General features: G+C 47.4%; 5 protein-coding genes across 5 annotated transcripts; 3 read left to right on the top strand and 2 right to left on the bottom strand.

Annotated features, from left to right (window-relative positions):
* Positions 1–435: 435 nt before the first annotated feature.
* KY384_003986 (uncharacterized protein) lies at positions 436–3,363 on the top strand (the record flags this gene model as incomplete). Its single annotated transcript, XM_044812495.1, has 3 exons — positions 436–513; positions 1,686–2,473; positions 2,604–3,363. 3 exons carry the CDS (start codon positions 436–438, stop codon positions 3,361–3,363), a joined length of 1,626 nt encoding a protein of 541 aa, XP_044671628.1.
* A 1,610-nt stretch (positions 3,364–4,973) lies between these two features.
* Positions 4,974–5,254, top strand: KY384_003985 (uncharacterized protein; the record flags this gene model as incomplete). The annotated part of the gene is given in 2 exon segments (XM_044812494.1): positions 4,974–5,093; positions 5,111–5,254. 2 exon segments carry the CDS (start codon positions 4,974–4,976, stop codon positions 5,252–5,254), a joined length of 264 nt encoding a protein of 87 aa, XP_044671627.1.
* Positions 5,255–7,581: 2,327 nt separating this feature from the next.
* Positions 7,582–8,079, bottom strand: KY384_003984 (uncharacterized protein; the record flags this gene model as incomplete). Its single annotated transcript, XM_044812493.1, has 2 exons — positions 7,582–7,701; positions 7,882–8,079. The coding sequence occupies 2 exons, from the start codon at positions 8,077–8,079 to the stop codon at positions 7,582–7,584; spliced, it is 318 nt and encodes a 105-aa protein (XP_044671626.1).
* Positions 8,080–12,186: 4,107 nt separating this feature from the next.
* KY384_003983 (uncharacterized protein) lies at positions 12,187–14,687 on the bottom strand (the record flags this gene model as incomplete). The annotated part of the gene is made up of 7 exons (XM_044812492.1): positions 12,187–12,302; positions 12,378–12,399; positions 12,456–12,800; positions 12,873–13,004; positions 13,052–13,204; positions 14,068–14,619; positions 14,679–14,687. The coding sequence occupies 7 exons, from the start codon at positions 14,685–14,687 to the stop codon at positions 12,187–12,189; spliced, it is 1,329 nt and encodes a 442-aa protein (XP_044671625.1).
* A 2,279-nt stretch (positions 14,688–16,966) lies between these two features.
* On the top strand, positions 16,967–17,428 carry KY384_003982 (uncharacterized protein; the record flags this gene model as incomplete). The annotated part of the gene is made up of 2 exons (XM_044812491.1): positions 16,967–17,255; positions 17,307–17,428. 2 exons carry the CDS (start codon positions 16,967–16,969, stop codon positions 17,426–17,428), a joined length of 411 nt encoding a protein of 136 aa, XP_044671624.1.
* Positions 17,429–20,090: the final 2,662 nt, after the last annotated feature.

Below are 20,090 nucleotides of genomic sequence, written 5' to 3'. Positions count from 1 at the left end.
TTGAGGCGAAACCTAGGTTGGACGAAGGCTTCGAATCAGCCGTGTCGCCTGCATGAGCACTTGCCAAACCGTGGCATGGTTTGAATGACAACAGTTTGTAAGATACGAGAAAGATTGAAATACAAGTGATACGGTGGGCCTCTACCTGACTCGAGAGGACCCAGTCACCATCAGCAGCGATCGAAAGCTGATTGTTGCATCAAACCTGAGGCAAATCGTTTCAGATCGTTCACCATTGCCATGAAGCTCAGACATATACACCCACTTCCCCGTTCCCAGATTCCTAGAAGACAGGTTGTACAAATGTGTGAACATGTAATTGGGCTTAGAACAAGCAATCTCACAAGCTGAGGATTTTTGGAGATTTCAGAAAGAGCACTGCAGAGATGCACCAAGCTGCTGGAAATTTTGAGAGAGATGGATTACACCTTGAAGATGACGCCCAAATACAGCTCCCCTTACCCCAACATTCTACTCTCTTTGCTCAACATCCGCGGCTTAGAGAATTCTATCGTGAGATTCGCCACGAGATTGACATACCGAACTTGCCGAATTCATAGTGCGGATGACAAGCTTCAATCACACAGTTCCACGCCGGAATGATATAGACGTATTGTCTTCTAAGGCTAAGCCAATAGTACGTATTCTTCGCCATTTCTCAGCGCCGTCTACGTTTGTGAATCAGAGCACACAGGTGGGCTCCTATCACATGCTGTTTTACCATCAGTGTCATCGTATATGCGGCTGGGTAAATCCCATGATCAGAACTGCCACAGATACTATGTACACAAGTCCTTTTGTAGTGATTGGTAACACATCCGTTGACGAGCGGTGATGGAAGCATTCATTTCGACATGTCTCACCGACAAATTAGCTTTTTCCCTCTTTATGTTGTCAGGTGACACAAACACTAGGCTCACGAGACACTATTCGTTTTGCTATTCACGATTTGCCCGATTGTTCAATTCACGAGGCGATGCAATGTTGGCGGAGGAAGTAAGTGAAGATGAGACATCGAGTGTTGTATTCTGTGTTTCTTGTTCATGCAGAGTCTAGAAGCTGGTTCGTTGCCTTCATCGGTCCGTTGATTACTTCACGTTCTACCTACGGAGTCTCCTTCACACCTCACTGGGTGCTTTATTCATGTTTTGAGGCAGTCTTCACTCTCAGGGAGGCAATCGGTCGCCTGCCAATTCTTCACATGACGTCAGAGACAGATGATACCTCGATAGAGATATGACCACCATTGATAGCCGTTCCGTCCGGTATTAGTATCTCACCGCTATCCGTGTGTGAATTCTCTCCAGGAAGTGTTTCATTGCTGTCAATGTGTGTGTACCATGCAAGGATGAATTGTCGTGTGACTTCGTGAAGAATTTGCCGTGTAATGTCTTGCACTGAATTCATCCCTTTGACAAAGGCTTGGGTGGCTGCATATGTCTCACGTAGAGTGGATTGCCTCGACACCTGAAATCTGTGAATAACAATGTCTTGGGCATGTCTCACGGCCAAACTAGTCCAGCTAGTGAGAACTGACGGGTATATAAGGGCCCTCCTCTCCCCCTCCTTTTGATTTTTTTCATCCTCAACCTCACAACTCCGCCTATCCTCCTCCATCTTCTTTCCTCTCTCTATATATATGTACCCTCGAGGTATGTAAATAAACATATATATAAATACAATAGGATCCGCGACTGGACCAAGGGAACACGACTTACGTCGTGATACCAACGCGGAACGGGAGGTTATTCTTTGTGAGTCTGAAGCAACGCGGATATTCCTGTGTTCTCAACGCACTCGTGCTGACTACTGATAAGGACCCCTGCCAGAAGAACCCTTACGGTTGGGATATTGATGTTCATCATCACACTCCCACGAATCTTCTACAACAATCAACTTTCCAGGAGTGGACGAAGCAGGTGATGAGGTGTGAGGATGCGCAAAAAAATCCACGGTACCATAAATTTCTAGGTGAAAGGGTTGACGGGGACTGGGACAGTCCCGATCACCGTAATTTTGCGGTAGCTGCTCTCGCACTTGCTGCTCTGCAGGTGGAAAAGCAAGGGGAAGACTGGAGTCCACTACCACCGCCATTCATCGCGCGACAAGGGGATCAGCAGCGCTCAAATCAACCTCAGACTCTCCGAATCGCGGTTCCTGGAACTGTGGTGATTTGCCGTTCAGGCCATTACCAACGCCTGCCGCAAAGCAACAAGCGATTACTCAGTCTCGTTCCTAAGATCTACGAACGGGTCTTCAGGCACGCTCGGCCAGTCAACAAACGAACATTCCGTCTCAAACCACACGGAATGCTGCAACCGATTTACGGCCTACATATCGATCAGCGGTGTAGAACCCGACAAGATATCAACATCGTGCCGACCAGTCAAATCCGCCAACCCCGCCGTAACGAATTAGGACGACGCGGATCTACAGTTCCAAAACCAAGTCCAGATCCAGAGAGACCTGGAAGGTATTCATCGTCAGACTGAGGCGAGCGAAGATTTGACACGCGCCTTATACGACCAAGAAGTCATTCCCCGAGGCTTCGCCTGAGAGTTACGAAACACTAGACACATCGGCTGCCAGTGTGACTGGTGTAGAAGTCCAGCACAACGCCCGGAAGATATCTCTTCGATCGAAAGCTACAGACGTGCAATCGGCAATTTGAACATGTGGACAGGAGAGCCCATTTCTCCAACGGTATTAGTCTGTTTGATACAAGACTACAAACATTCCCCCTTCCCAACTCTCAAACATCCTGATCGCTCTGGCACCGCGTCTCGTCCACATCCCCAACATTTACACAGCAGGCTTCTGGCCAAAGAAAATTCAGAGAAGGTCGATCGCCCTCCGTTACAGGACTCTCACGCCGCCCATCCCAGTCAGTCTTCGAATGGCACACGCGCCTCACGGTGGTCCTGGGCGTCGAGGGCGAATAGTGTGACCATTCCAGACGTAGTAATCCACCATAGCGTATTCGAATACTACGGGAAAGCCAGCTATTATGTCGGAATTTCTAAAGCAATAGTAGAGGCAATCTCACGAAAACTTAGCACTGTAGGGGCCAACCCTGTATTCGAGGATAAGCGCATTGTATCGGACAAAGACTACTGGTGGACCAAGACAAGTCTATTGCCGGCGGAAGAGGATAAAGAGTATATTCGAGTTTGCGAAGAAGACGGAGACGATTACTTTGCTTCATTCCAGGATTACTTCAACGAGTATCTAACTACGAGCCTAGCAAACGTAACTGCTGCTCTCACCAAGGGAGGCGAGCTATGGAGGGCCGGAAACTCCTTACCATCAGCAACGAGTTGTATTCAATCACACAGAGGAGCCCGACTTCGGGCATTCATATGAAGTATTTTAGGAAGGAGGAGGAGCCCAGCTGGCTCATGAAGGTCACGACCTGCAGCATCACGCGCCAAAGCGAACGGCAGTCCTTTAGAGATGTGTGGACCGCCCAGATCGATCTCCTGAGCGGTGTGGTGGCCCCTTGACCGTGTTTCTACTAGGGATGTCAGCCCATATCGATCTCTTGGGCGGTGCTGGTTTCGTCCACCATACCTCTCATTGAGGTATAGAAGGGGCTGATCGGCATTTCTCTCGGTTTTGTGGAGAGGTTGGATTTTGTAACCGGAACGGCTCAAATCCAGTGATCTTAGGGAAAAAGTAGGGGGGGTGGGGGGGACTGTGACAATCAGAGCTGCTCGGCTGACTCTTTCCACGCAATGGAGGGAGTAGATGACGAGTGCTACTAGCTGCTAGTTTACTATCCGACAGAATGGCATCACTATAGATCTAGTGCAGGGAGTATGAAAGACTTGGATATGCGAAGGTCGGCATCGATTCTAGAAAGTCTTCTTTGTACGGATACGATCCAAATTAGCTACCAAAGAACCAACGAGGGCGTCGAACATGACATGTTCCATCATAGGTTTCTAACTTCTCAAGAGTCTCGGGTTTTCATGATCAGAGCTTGTCTCCGTCTGAGATTTTTCTTGCGCTCATGGTCTTCTCTGCGGGCCTCTTGCTCTGGTGTCAGATTTGTTGTATAATGCTCCAATGACAATAGACCCCCGCAACCCTGTGCTGATGTCCGTTGTAATCTAGGGTATATACTCTGACGCGTACTATCTCCCCTAGGAAAACCGGTACGAAACATCCTGGCGCATGATATTTGTCCCACTGTCTTTTCGAAACTCGACCTGCCTGAGTCGCTGGTTGAATGTCCACCACCACTGGACGCCTAGCCATTGCACCTATTACCTGATGTATATGCTCATAACTCTAGATCAGTGCACCGCATGATGATTGGGCTTTGCTAGTGTCTACTTGTGACTCTGGACTAAGAGCTCGCGGAGACGCAGGTAGCTTGACCAGTAGAGGACAGATAGCGACAGAGACCGCTTTGACAGGCTTCACTTGTGGTGATCATCATGCTCCTGCATTCGTTCATCGACACAGAGTCATCCACAGTATCGGATACCGGCGAAGGCAGACCGTTGAGAATTGAAAGCGAAACAACAGACCGCAATTTTCGGAAGAGGAGGATGGAGCATACTCGCAGAGGCAGTTGTTGAGCAAAGGACACAAGAGGGTGGAAATAGCGTTATAGACATGCTATGAACTTCGAGAGATTGGACATGTGTTGTATCTCGGCCTTGATGCCCCTCGTGTACAGTGTAATTCCCATGCTCTTGCCATGCTTTGCATCTTCCTTTGTGTCCAAGCTCATCTGTATTTGCCGGCTCTACGCTCCGACAGGTGATGGATGCTGCTCAGTGATACGATGTTTTACTAGTACATTCGCATGGCAGTCGTTCGGAAGCTGCTAGGGTGGATGATAATAGAAGACTGGCAACAACGTTGTCGAGTTGCGGCCTGCGGCCTCGGAAAATCTTTGAGCCGAAAAAAGGTACGCGACAATAACGCGTACCGGGAGACTTCAATCCCAGCCACGAAACAACATGGATGACCTGGACGATCTGGTCGACGACCTGGACGAGGATGAGGTCATTGTCATACTTACGACGGTGATATTAGCCCTACTTGTAGTGGTGGCTGTCATACTGATAGAGGAAGATGAGGTACGCGCATCGAAAAGGCGAGGGAAAAGAGCAATGCTGCGCGCTGCGCGTTCCGAACTCCGAAGCAGGAAAAGAAATGCTCAGAAGAAAAGAAAGAAGAGACTCTTCGGCTACAATTGAGGAGGAGGGTGAGTCAAAGCGCTACCGTAAGAGATGCATGATAGAAGGAGCTCAGGACAACCAAGGTCACGACCGTTTCTCGGGTTGAGCGTTGTCTTTGGATGCTCACGCGGTCACACACTGCTCTTTTGCGCTCGTCCTGGAGGCCGAGACCTCAAAGGTTGCTCGGGTCCTAACGACTAGCACACCTCTGCGGTGACTTCCTACCCCCTTCGACCAGTCGAGTCCACATTCGAGGGCACGTGGGAGAAGAGCTTGCAGATAGACGTGACCGCTGGGGACTTCAAAGACCATGAAGATTCTCACAAGCGCTCAGGACCCTCTAAAGCTGACCAACCGTACCACCGCTGCCTCTCCACCACTTCCTGCTGTGGACGATGTGGACACCTGGCCGCCACAATGAAGCATGACAGGTCAAGAGAGGATACATCGTAAGAATGTGGGACAGAGCAGCGGATAGGAGTTCTTGACTCACAGCTTGTGTTGTGGAAGAAGGTGGAGGAGACAAGGCACAAGACAAGCGTGGAAATAGGCCAGCCAAATAACAAAAGAGACCGGGGAGCACACAACCGTACAAGGCTATATCCACGACACGAGCGATCAGGTGCGCTAAGCTGAACTCGCGTTCTGATGTATGCATCATTTCACCCGCAGTCACCTGCCCTGAGCTGTGATACACGTAATCTTCGTCCGCACCATACCAAGGGCCATTTGCGAGTTACTTTTGGGCTCGAGGCAGCAATTTCAAAACACACCCCACGTTCCAAGTCCACGATTCTTTGCAAACTTTCCCGCTCTCCGCATCGTGCCTCATCGCAGCACCTTGATCCAAGTATGTACAAGCCGAAAGCTTCTACCCAGGATGTACCCGTCCTGACAAAGACAATGGGCGCGGCGCGGGGATGCCACAGCATTACCAACTCGAGTTCTGGGTCCACTGCTCGCTCACTCCGAAGTCCTTTACATTGCCAACGGCCGCGCTAGGAACAGCTATGCATAAGTGTACCTCTCTCAGCACATGCGAAGACACAGTGATGCTGTTTAGGCTGAATAGCAATTTGCCTACACCGAAGGGCATGGCGATTTTGTTCCATGAACGTACAATATCATATCCCCCGATCGAGATCTATAAAAGTGGGAGTAAAAGTTTCATCCATGGTCAATGCCTCGCGAAGCTATATGTCATACTTCAGGTGTTCATAGTAGCTCAAGTCTAGACTAGCAAGAGTTAATGCTGGGGATCCATTTCCTGTAGCGATGCTGTCCGCCTTAAAGACTCAACGAGACTCGACAATATCTCCAGGGCTGAGATAGTCTCTTGCTGGATGCAATGTGGCTTCACCCATATCGTCACAGATGTCGGAGAGAAAAAGATGACGCCGATGATATCATGAGCGATACAGTGCGGTCAATGTCAAGCTTGCGTACGAATTTTCTGAAATAGCTTTCATAGAGCATACGTACTATCCGAGCAAAAGGAAGGACTTTTATTTCTCACAGCTCGGACATTCAAATGCAGCTCTATTATCAAATTCGTTTAGACCTCAACTGTGATAATGGTGAAACTGGCGAAACGGAGGTAATGAGATCGGAGCCATTTGGGGACTCGAAACCCTGGCAGGCCTCAACATCAGCCAGAGCAACATTCATTCAATTTTCTGCAATACTACTTTTCCGGCGCTGTTCGCCCTCATTTCAACTCACACGCTCAGATAGCTTGTCAGGACTTCGAACTACAGCCCAAACACAGGAAAAAATATCATTTCCTATACTCGGCCCCAATAGTAGGCTCCGAACTCCCTCATCTTCAGAAGTATCATGATATTGTGGCTGTGCCGATAGTGGCAGGGAGGCCCCCTGCTTCCTCAGTACATCTACCAGGGGTTGCGAAACTGAAGCAGCTTTTGCCTGTATGTGGTTTCAAGCATCTGCAAATCTGGTCCGCCGCCCACTATATGTCAGCTTCATTTGCTCGTGATAAATACCAAAGGAGGAAAATGCACGTACAAAGCGATTCTTCGGACAAGTGTGCACGTAGCTACAGCCACGAAGATTGCATACACCCATGAGGAGACTGCCTGGGCAGTGGTATCTCTCTGATTGCTCGTAGGTATATGCCCATCGCAAGTTATGTTCGCGAATGCGCTCTGCTTCATCCTCACTCGCGTCTGCCCTGTGTTCATCCATCATAGGGGGAGGATTTGGAGCTTGGTCAAATGTGCGTAATCTTTCCCGATCACCAGGTTTGAGGAGAGATTCTACGCGGGTTTCGAAGAGCTGGGTCCCCTCGAAATATAGGTCTCGCCAATAATATGACTGCTCTAGTGTTTTTGGAGGATTGCAAGGGTGTACATCCGATACGATATCATCACGAGTAAGTAGGGAAGGGCTTTCGTCCGTATGTCGCTGATTGAAAGGATGTTGGGGCGACTCTGACATTGAAGTTCTCGCTGGCCACTGCGCAGATGTGGTGGGCTGACGACCCGCGCTACCTGTGTTATTGGCATGGCGGATGGTTGTATCAGCATTTGGGCATTTCGGTCTCGCGTTCGCCGGGAATCTCCCGCCTTGTTGAGCTTTCCGAGTTGAAAAGGCTGTGGGAGTGTCTACCTCCTGTTGAGGCTACTCATCTTGTTAGCACTGCTATTGGAGGTACGCTGAGACTTACTTTTTGGAAGCGGTGGATATAATCAAAATGCTCTGACTGCTGCGTCGGAGTTGGCGACTGCGCAGGTGTATCTGTGCGTGCCGATCGCGAGAGACTATGGATATCGACTTGCTGTGTCGTCTCCGAAGTCCTTTCACCGCTTTCATTAAGTCGATCGGATACAGCGAATTGCGGTCCAGTATGACCGTCGAAAGACATTGTCAATGATCTACATAGAGTTAGTATGCAGCCAAGGGTATCGATCAAGGAGAATTGACTTCGTAATGCACTAAGGGAAAGATTGGAGGAAAATAAGAGGATAGGATCTAATGCTTCGCTGAGCCCCTCCCTAACTTTAGCAAATATGTTATCTACCATCCCTGATAATCTCCTCCTTTTAATTTCATTGGAAAATGGCACAATAACGTCAGACAATCTGTACTTGAAGAGAAAGTCGATATCCTTCACATATACTCGATGAAAATCCCACATTTGGATGGATTCGGGCGGCAGTCATTGGAGATAAAGCGACAGTGAAGATATTTGCCGCTGAGGTTGATCCACCTGCAGTAGCTACATTGCAAGATACTGAAGCTGTGCAAGTTCAGCGTGAAGAGAGAATAAGGAAAACAGTATATCGATCCTGCTCGGCATAGATCTCGTACGGCGCCTCTTGTCGGTGGCACCGATTTCTACAGAAAAGGAAGCTGGACGAGGGGCATCGCTTTCAAAAGAAAGTATAGCATGGCTAAGCGTAAGATACAGCGTCACTCTGCAACAGGCATTTAACCAACGACATTATAAGAGAAAGAGCGCTGCAGGAAGGATACGCGGGGGAAATGGATGACGAGCCCCTTCGTCAAAATACTGACAGCTCTCGTAACCTCCAAACCAGTGAGGCTCTACACACACATCCAACAAGCCACCAGCGGAGCTCTCGCAAGCATAATCTACAATTCATGAACACGGTGGAGAAAGCGGAGTGTTGGCATGCCCGTGCTCTTTGCTATAGGGGATGTGCAACGAGATGGGGGCTAGGTGGAGGGTGAGTATCTGCATATTGGTGCAGGGAATCGATACGTACGTTGTCCAATCTTTGAATGTGTGTGTGGTATTAGGGCTAATAAGCTGATTGTGTAGGTATGCAGATGTGCAAAGCCCTACACAGGTAACGCATGTGCGCTATACGCGCAGTGTAGCTCTTGTCCTGCTGGGGACGGGTGTATTGATCTACATAGTCACAACACTATGATAGTAGCAAGGATAAGGGAGTACTAGGCGTATTATCCTAGTGTTAGATAATCTCCATTCAGATGCGGTGGAGAAGGAAAAGAGGGTTTTAATGTACTTTTAGACCTCCAATCACCTTATACTATTTCATTTAAAGTAGCAGGCACGAACGCAGCGTCCATAGCAATGTGAGAGGCAATATTATGTACTTGCGCATCTTCTATCATCGCTTCCAACAAAAAATTGCTAGACTCCTTGACTGACCAAGAGAGAGAGGAGACATATAGCGTATAAATGCCTAGAAAGAAATCGAAAAGCACTATAAGTATTCTCGAGTACCTGAGCTATTCGCTTAACTCCCTTCCCATCTTTCCCCCGTTCCCAGTCCTCTTCACCGCATTGTTTAGGGAACTTAGCATGCTGTCCCCTTTCTGGCGAGAGTTGAGAAATCCTACGTGGTGGAAGCTGGAAAATGCAGGCGAGACTTTACCAAGCAGCAGGAACAAGTCCTGCAGGCGACATGAGCCCCCAGGAGTAGGACTCAACTTGGCATTACTGCACTTTCTCTGCACCAACGTTATTCGATCGATAGTCAATCTCTCTAGCCAGGTCGCTAGCTATGAGCGCGCTGAAGACTCGGCAATTGAAAAAGAGAAAATCAAAGTCCATTAAGTGCTACGTGGCACCGCGCACAACGTATCTTTCGTGACCATCCATCCGGACCCCGATTCGTCGTGGAATTAAGACCCCTTTGTCTATTTCTTCCTATGGCGATAGGATGGCACCAACCATGATGATAAGACATATGAATCAAGGCAGGATTGTGACCAAACTTGCGAGCATCGTTCCCGTATACTTTCCCCAACCCCCAACATCCACATCTCGCACTGTCCACCAATATGGATGACGTCCGTGTCCCCGTCATATTGGCAGAGAGATCCCTTAAAATCATCAGTAAATCTCCCCAGACCACGTACTCAGGTCCGAAACTGCGAACGCTCTTAGTACAAATATTCCGCCAGAACCGGCTCCCGTCCCACTCGTGACCTCCCACAAGACAGACGAACGTCAGGAGCGCGAAACATCGAAAGCGAAGACACCGAGCCTTTGCTGGAGGATTCAGAACCGTCTAATGAACTTTCAACCAATCGATATGCTCTCTTAAACCCAGCGTTCTTACAATCAAGATATGTCCGATTATACGCCTTATCCCTTCGTCTGGTAAGACCCTTAAATCCGAAATCTTAACCCCCTATACAAATTTTACTATAACTTAACGAATAATATATTTATTATTATAAAATTAAATATATATAAATTTTATATATATAAAAGTATAATTATATAAATTTTATAATATTTTTTAAGAATTTAAGAAAAATATTAAAAGTTTAAAAAATTTAGAATTAAAAGTTTTTTTTATAAAATAATTATTAATATATAAACTTAATTCCCTTCTACTAAACTCTTTATATATTTAAAGTAAAGTAATTAAATAGTAATATATAAATTTTGTATAATATTTTTATTAATTATTTTAATTTATTTTAAAATTTTAAAATAAAATTTTAAAAATAAATAATATATTAATAGTTTTATTAAAAATAATCTTTTTATAAAAAAAACTTTATATTTATAAAAACATTTATTTAAAGAAAATATTTTCAACTTTTTAAAAAAAAATATTAAAAATATTAAATTTTTTTTTATAATTTCTTAAAAATTAGTTTCTAAGAAAAAAAGCTTATTAAAATATTTAATTTTTATTTAAAATTTATAAAACTTTTTTTTATAAATTTTAATATTATAAAATTTTTATAAAAAAGTTTTAATATAGTTGATTAATTATTTCTTATTTTATTAAAATTTTAAAAAATTATTTTTAGTTTTTAAAAAGTCTAAAATTTAAAATTATTAATAATTAATTTAAATATTTATAATAAATTATAAAAATTAAATTTTATTTTTTAAGTTATATTTAATATATATTAAAAGTTTTAATTAATTTAGTTAAAGTTTAGCTACTAAATTCCTTTATTTCTTGAAAAACGGGTAATACCCCTGAAATAAGGGCCCTACCAGACGAAGGGATACCCTACAACACCACCAAGTCTAGACACAGTGTCAAGCACCATACCTACGACTAACCCTCTACCCTCAAGTCCAGCAACCAACTCCGTAACATAATCCACGACCAAGGACTAGACCACTTATAGCTTGTCTCATACCGCCAAATTCTCCACGAGGAACGAGCGTAGATAAGCTTAGCTTTTTAGAAGAATTATTGCTAGGCCAGACGTATGGGAAGGCTATGAGTAGGCATAACCCATGAGTTGAGCGAGAGAAGCATCAGAAGAGAGAAGCGAAACGGTGTAGATAGGAAAGACTTGGCTTTATAGTAAGACAATCTGCCAACAACTCCTCAGCAACTTTGCCAAAATATCGCCGCAACGTGTCCGTACTTATTTGAAATGGCTAGGCAATGAAGCTGCAATTTATTCACTTTATATAATCTATTTTGTAACCCGCTTCTCTCTTATCGTACCTCGAGATCGACAGGATTTCTACGATGAACATTGTACTCGAAGAAGAAGCGAGAACCTATCTAGCAACAAGCAAGAATGCAGTTCCTTCAGACGGAGAAAGGGATACCAGAGGAGTATCTCGACACGTTGTTCTCTCATGGTATATTGTCAACCTCTGAGCACGCGGGGATTTACCCTGCTTATCTAGTCGCCTTCCCAGATTCTCCACACAGCGACCTTTCGTTTCAGCTTTCTGCCCCTCTTCTCATACTCGACTCTTCACCGTTATCATCCTTCACAAAAACCCCTCCTAATTCAAATGCTCCTCCTGTAGATTAACCCGCCACTTCCCCCTCCCCTCCTCCCCCTTTACCCCCTCTCTCTCCTCTCTCACCCCAAAGCCAACCGCCTCAAAAACCCCCTCACCTCCTCCGCCGGCGTGTCCCCCGCACACGTCGCTGGCACACCAATTGTAGATTCCTCCCCCTCCCCTCCCTTGCGCTGCGTCTCAGCCCTATAATGCCGATGATGGAAACAATCGTGCTCGAGCCCTTTGTAGATTAGTGCGGGATTATGCTGGAATGTGCAATGCCCATTCTCGTAGTTCTGGCACCGCTGCCGCAGGAGCGCTTTGTCGCAGCAGGCGCCGATGTGGATTACTGTCGTGTTGACGTCGTGTTCGCAGGGCTGTTGTGTGGCATTCAATGTGAGCATCCATCCATGTACCAGTAGGGGGAGGGGGGGAGGGGGGTTGGCACTCACGTGTTGGTAACACAGATTTTGGCTGCACCCACACTGCGCCGGCGCCCTGCCCGTGTACCGACACCCATGCGCCCTCACAAAACAGGGGCAAAATTCTGGTCGAATGGGTTGGTAGAGACCGGACCAGTCCCATTTCTTGCCTCCCCTCGCATCCTCGGAGATGAGGCGTGGTTTCGCCCTCTTGCTCGCGTCTTTAGGATGTGGATTCGGAATGGCTCGATTAAAGGGAGGCAGAGCATTCCAGTAGGCGGCCAGAGCACGCTGTTCGTGCTGCGTGAGCAGTGGCCAGAGAATTGAGAGCCCGGGCTGCCCGAGCGTGTTGATCGAGGGGCGTTGTAGCGGTTTGCCGTCGTTGCGGTAGAGGGGGTCGTGGATGCTGACTAGGGAGGCGATGGATTTGGAGGGGGTGAGGAAGCGGACGGTCTAGAGAGGAGTTGTTAGAGTGGGGTTGAAAGGGGGGAAAGGGGGGAGGTGAAGGGGGGGGGGGAAAAGTACCCAGTTGTCTTGACGGGAGATTTGTTGATTGCTGAAGATTTGCGCTTTCTGGATTGGGTCGAATAGGTACTTGGTTTCGACTAGATACCGCCATCGATCGATGTCGCCCCGGCGGAGGTAGATTGCGATGCCCTGACTGTTCAGCGACTGGCGCGTTGGTTGGAAAAGGCGGGGCTTACCTGAAGAAAGCACAGCTGCAGTTGATTATCACTCGAGCGAGGACCTTGTGCAGGAACGAGCTGTAATGGAGGATTCTCTGGAGGTGGCGCCTCCGATTTGACAAATCTCTCCACTTCATCCTTCACGCTTTCTTCGTGGGGATTCGGGTCTGGCTGTTGATTGTCAGAGCGCCGATTGGTGTAAGGATGATATCGAGCTGATTGTCTGTAAGACATCATGTAATTGACCTGGTAGGGAATTGTGAAAATGGTATGGTTTGGTGTTAGAATAATCAATTCGCAATTGGAAAGTGGAAGATTTAAATCAAATACCCCGCGTTTGCCATAAGCAGGAGGCTGGTGGAGGAGTGTTGACACTGCAGTGGCAAATTGCGCAAATGACAGACAATGTGTCAAGGTTTTGCTGCCAACCTCAGAACGTATTGCTCACATCGATTCTATTACGGAACTCTGCCAAAGATTTCTCACAAGATGCACGCAATTCTTAGCCAGACTTTGGACGGACGATACGCCTGGTAGTAAGCAACCATAATGCGAAGGTATGAATCAGCAAAGTCGTACCAGCGATCATGAATCAATTGAAATTCTGAGGCGCAGCTCGAGCTGCCGTCAGAAGGTCCGTTGTTGATATTGCATGCTTTCTTCCCAACTACTCTTGAAGCGCAGCTCGGCGCTGCAGCAAGTCGATTAATCTACTGTTGTTGATTATAATACGTCTGATACTCCTTCATCTTGACCACCGTCACAATATTGTGGCTCTCCTTCCACTCACAGCCGTCCCCACTTGGGCAAAATCCGCCGTCGGCATAAAGCCCACACCATTGCGGCGTATGCGCCCACACACAGCGACAAGCCTACAAAAAAGGCGTACGTAAGCTTCCTTCCATAGCAAAAATACGATGAGGGAAGGGTCATATTTGCTTGCTTACCACGCGGTCCTTCGGACATGTAGGCATGTAAACGCATCCTTGCTGATTGCACCGCCCGGAAAACAGCATGCTGGGGCAATGGTAGACTTGCGCTTTCTCCTTCGTGCCTACCATTTCCTGATTATGCTCTCTTGCGTCTTGTCGATTTTGATCAGTCCAGTGCGGTCTGTTTTCGGGGAAGAGGGGCAGGGCCTCGTTGATTTGCTCGTATTGCGAGAGCAAGGCTTCATCGTGACGATCGACGATATGCTCCCTCCGCGTATCGAAGATGTGAATTGCTTCGTCGTGGATGCGCCACCACTCGGGATCCCTCCGGGCTTCGGGGGCCTGGAGGGCGTGTGGATTTCGATCGGCGCGCTCGGGTTGAGATGCAGATTGCAAGCTCTGTGGAGGTAGAGAGGGCGAGGGGTTTGTTGATGGAAAGACTTGAGGTGGAGGGCGAGGGCTGTTGATTGCTGTGTCTGGCTGACTGAAGGCGTGAGGCGGTTCGATGTCCTCTTCAGCAAGCGTGTTGGAGATTGTCGGCAGGGGCCCAATTGCGTGTGCACGATCTAAGATCTGAAGCCAGGGACCATGTCGGAGATTGTCTCGAGGAGGATCGGTAACTGGCGGTGGCAGTACTGGTGGCGGAACGTTTCCCTAGCTATCGTGTTAAGGATCGACTCTATGGGCGCAGAGAGTCTTACTTACCGGCTGACCTGGGGCATCTGGGTCTGCCGTGCGGATTGCACTGCGTCGGCCTGATCTCATGGGCCCTGTGTCGATATTGTAATCGCGGTGTTGATTCGGTGGTGCAGGGTTGCGGTGTCGATTCAGTGGTGGGGGGGACTCGCCACGTCGCCACCGCTCCTCGTGGCGACTGCCTTGTGGCTGTGGATTGTGAGAGTGTCTTTGTGGTGGCATGAGGACTGAAATGAGGATATGCAATTTCAGGAAAAAGCGTATGATGATGTAGTGAAGATGAAGAAGAAAATAAAAGGCGGGAAAGGAGGAACGCATTGGGGGATTTGGATGACACTACTAGCGCGAGCTTAGCGCCGTTTTTATTCAAGTGAATATAAATGTATAAATAGTAGTGCAAGTCAAAGTGAATATCAAAGTGAATGATGTGCAAAATTCTTGAACTAATTTCGAAACCTTTCCAGGAAGTTTTTCACGATTTTGGTGTCATTTTGCCAAGATTTCAAGCTGATTTCGAGGCATTGGGGAGAGTAGGGCGGGCTGTTAGCCGTTACCGTCATGATCGTACGCAACACCCCTGACATGCTTGGCGAAAGGTTCGAAGTAATTATTAGACAGAAAGATGCTAGGTCTGTCCAACTATCCAATTCAGCCAGTTCGTGGTCCGGTGGCAGCCGAGCTAGGAATACTTACTTGAAAAGATCCTCGTGAGAAGTCAGCACTACCTGGCTCCTAAGAGACGTGACCAGCGATGCCAGACAGTTAAGCAAGCCGAGTCGCGAGAGAACGACTTCTGCTGGGCTGCTCGTTCGGATCGTGGCTTCTGAGTGGGAGGATCACAACTCACATCAAGACCTTACATCTTCACTACCATTAAGTCGCTAGTACGCCAACCATGAGCGGTCTTTTACTCCGAACCTACAAATAAGCGCACATCCGGTTGCTTTTCTATAGAATAGAGGAAGGGTACCTTCGATTTGCAGTGGCCAGGGCGTTGGATATGTACAGTCCACATACATCAGACACATAACCTAAGAACAAAGATAGGGAGTCATGCTACTCCTTGAGGCGATTCTGGACCCACTGCGGCATTCCCTTCTACGTAAGTACCGTTACTTTGCAGTCTTCGTGGCCTACTAGTCGAGGATCTGCCACCAAAGCGACAAGCAACCCAGCCAGCAACTACATGGCAAGCGGCAGCACATAACTCACCAAGAGTATAAATCGATAGTCTTGGCCTAGTAATAGTCGATTTTAGGCTGAGCAGTTTCACAGTCGCCTCGATCATGAATTCCGAGTTCAATATGAACCCTCAATATTGATACTATGAACAAGGCATCTTCAATTCATCCTGCCATTACCAGAGCTTGCTTGATCGCCTGGTCGATCTTCTAGCTCGACAACTGCCTGTTATGTTTCATACGCCGATCTTCAGATTTCATCGGCAGTCGGTGCTAGGTTGAGGAAGTTAGGAGACTGGGAAGGGAAGTGTTATGCGTTTGTGAGATGCTGTTTGTGGAAGGTGTCATGGGGGAAAAGAGGGTATAGGCAGAGATGAAACGAAGGCGTAGAGCTAGACAGACACAGCTCAGAGCTCATGGAATTCACCTCTTGATGTAATGCGTACTCGAGAATTGAACACCTTCTGATGAGAAATTTGCTCATCGGGTTTGTGCAGAGTCAAACTTTATCGGTCTATGCATTCTTTATCTTTCTTGCGGCTAGATTCTCGGAATACTTTCATCAATTAAGACGTGCGATTGTCTTGACTTGTCTACTATCGGGCGAACTGATTGGACCTAGGATGTGATGTTGACATCTCGAGCGCTAGCCAAAAAGATCAATTCGTAACCCCATCGTTCACGCTACCGGCTGCTCATTGATGGGAGCAAAACCTGCTTTCCTCAATGTCCAAAATATCTCGCCATTCGCGTCGCTTGTGTAACGTCATGCGTCAAATGACGCTCTTGCTGCCGTTGGGACGTTTGTGGAATGATAGGCTTGAGAATAAGAGGAGGTTGGATTCAGATGATTTGTAGCGGCACTCTCTAGCTCAGCCAGTCAGACTTAATTTTGCTTTGTTTGCCACCTTGTACCACCTTGCCTAGTACTACAAAGTGAGACATGACTTGCTAAGCGCGTAGCTACCCATGTGCTACCTGAGAGCCTAGTACTTCAACATATGCTCCCCTTCTTATTTCTTTATTGTTTATATCTTCATCCCAAATATCAATCCATCACCATCACCATCACCATTCCAGATCATATTACATCACGAGCTCAGCACATCACGCAAGTAGCACCAATGGCTTCTAACAATGAAAGTTCCTCTCCCAAATCCCAACCCCATCTACCCCAGCATCAAGCCCAGGGGACCGGCGTCGAGAACAAGTTCAATAGTACAACCAAAGCAACCCAACAGCCACAATCCATCACCCACAAAAAGGCTACCGCTGCAGACTCCTCCCCCATCGCTGAACATACAAATCCCTCTCACGCACAAGTCAGTAACCCATCCACCTCCGAAGAGCAACAGCAAGGAGGTCAATCTCACAAGGAGCACCAGAAGGCGTCACAGGCGCGTAAGGTGCAAGGTGGATACACAAGCTTGATGTATTAACGAACGGGTGAAAGACGTCCGACAGCCAGTCTTGCTTCGACGACGAGGCATTCGACGGTCAAGATGGTCGATGAGCTGGGAATAGAGGCTATTGCCTCACTAATCAATGCACCTATAGATCGCATAGCATCATCAACCCGCGTGTGACGTACGAGGTATGGTACACAGAGTCTATGGTTCGGAGAGACCACACAATAATCTGTCCTCATGAGATCCATAACTGTCTTAAGTGATTACTGAATGGTTCCTGCATGAATGTCTGTTGTTGCACTATTTCCTACTTGTAGAGGTTCTCGCTAGTAACCCTTTCTCTTCCATAGTAGTCCACCGCTCATATAGCCGGCTTGTGGGAGCCCGATAATCATACATGTATCGAGTCTTATGTATCGCAGCTCAGGGCAGCCCACTGCAGATGAAATGACGTATACGTCGAAAGGCGCCTTCATCTTAGGGCACCTGATCCCCACGAGTATTGTGAGGCGTTGTCCTACCTCGTCTCTTTCATGATCTGGCTGGATTATTTCCACTTGAACATTTTAAGTTCAGGTGCTGCGATGAGGCATGACATGGAGAGCGGGAAACTCTGCAAAGAACCGTAGACTTAGGGCGCAGGACATATTTCGAAATTGCCACCGTAGTGCGCCTCGAGCACAACAGCAACCCAGAAATGGCCCTTGCTTTCGTGCACCGTCATCTACTTTGACGTAGCGTTCGCTGTACCATGTCCCATGCTGCTCGTATCCAGTCCCCAGATCTCGCCCCAGCGTAATTCTCGTCGTGAAATCTACGTTATTTCTGCGAAAGGAATGAAGAATTGCCGTTGTGGCTGGGCATAGCTGGGTGGGAACTCGTCAAATTTAGTACTTGTGAGTGATCTAGACCAGTGAGCCGGGTCCTGGCGATGTGGAAAGTGTAGCTGTCGAAGGCCTTAGGTCCTTGCTTTAACGGAGAGTCATTGGCTCATTGCAGGGTCATCGGACTGTATAGAAGGTGTAAAGCTGATGTCCTAGATATACTGAATCACTTAAAAAAAATTCAATAAACCTTTGGCGCAACGTCGTTACCCCCTAATCAATGATCCAGAGCAGGAGGTCACAAGAGTGCTATCTGACTGGAAATCCGACATTCCCCAAATTGACTCTCGCTGCCTACGATCGAAAGTACATTGCAACAACGCTGTCTCTTCCCCGCCACTTCCACCACATGACTTCCACCGTCTCCAGATATACCTGTCCCATCGCCTCTTGCCCATTTCAAGTCGGTTGAAACACACTCTGACTCTACTCGCGCCTTTGTTGATGACGCGCCATATCGCAGCCCACTTAACGAGGCTTCGGCGTTGCGCTTGCGTGTTTGAGGATTTGGCGCGTTTTAACCAGATTGATGTACCGTGGGTGGAATATGTGCTACATCCAGGATGAGGTTCAAAGAATATGTTAATGTCATGTACCTAGCCACACGTTTTGGATACTCCTTGTAATCCTGCAGAGTCACCAGGAATTTTTCACCTGGTGCAACGGTAGAACGCAAAAGGGCTGAACATACGCCCGCATTCAAAGTCTAGCGAATCAATTCGATTGTTTCTCTTCTTGATGAAATGGCTTGAGATAACTAAGGGAAAGCATTTCTGGACTTCCGGGTCTGAAAAGTACTTTCGAGGCCTTCATAATAGCCCCGGTGTTTCCCAATCCTTGGATCAATGTTAACGAATGGAGAAACTACCTGCAAGTCCGCTATACCAAGTACACTCGCCGCACAGCTCCAAAAATAGCATCTGATCTGGTAGCCAAGTAACTAGTATCGCTCCTCGAAAAGTTTCAGTGAGGCTGCAATAGCCTGATACGTATCACAGCGACCGGCTCAAATGAGTGAAATTCGACCCATCTTGTTCCTTGATCGCCGGATTCAGTGTGCCAGCGGCTTGCATCCGTTTCTCACCTTTGGATGCCATGATGCAAGTATGAATGACGATATTGATCGAGTTCAAAGCATATTGCGTCAATAGTTGCACAGCTGATGCCACTCATCGGTTCGAAGGAGTGGATGTCTCAAACTAAAGTAACGCCGCCACCTTGTACATTCATCGTTATCCAGAGTCTGACATGTGCAGCTGTGAAGATTACTGTGATCTTCCTTCAATGAGACAGTGTGATTTCGGTTAAATGTCGCTATGAAATGTGAGCTTCTCAAAGTTTCAGACATGTTTCCGCATTCAATGAATTGGCACGACTTGGTGAATTTCTCAGGGAATGACACATTCTCCAGCTTCAAAACACTATTATGCATGTGACTGCTGTCTCACCGGCTGTGTGTTTGGTTTGCAATTCATCAGTCTGTCAGCATGCACTTTCCCGAATCTCTTTCATCGTCCACGATTACACTTTTTCTTTTCTTTGCGTGCTGACATCGACGCGTCGCCTACTCCTGTCTAAGCTTCACACACTTCATGAAATTTTATGACGATGACTCCAAGAGCGATTCAATATCAGTCATTCATCCGCGATCGCCTCAGACACGTGTCCAAGACATCGTCACGTGCTGAGGGAATCGCTTCGCCACCGTTTGCGTGTGAACGTGTCGGTGAAATCTTTCACAATCGAAATACGTTTCCCATGGTGAATACAACAAGGATTGTCTCAGACCCGTTTTCTCATACAACGTGTCTCGGCCGCTTCAACAAATAGATTCATTCATTCTCCTCAACACTGATCCTTCTCTCACATGAGGTGTCTCACTATTTGTGACAATCGGTCGATTCATTAGGATGGATGAGTGACACAATTTGAAAAGGTTAGCAGTGCTAGCGTAG

The sequence above is a fragment of the Bacidia gigantensis genome (assembly GCF_019456465.1).
Source record: "Bacidia gigantensis strain McMullin 20006 chromosome Unknown contig_180, whole genome shotgun sequence".
In the NCBI taxonomy this organism is placed as follows: domain Eukaryota; kingdom Fungi; phylum Ascomycota; class Lecanoromycetes; order Lecanorales; family Ramalinaceae; genus Bacidia; species Bacidia gigantensis.
The sequence above is the reverse complement of the archived record's forward strand: the minus strand, read 5'-3'. Positions and strand labels throughout refer to the sequence as shown.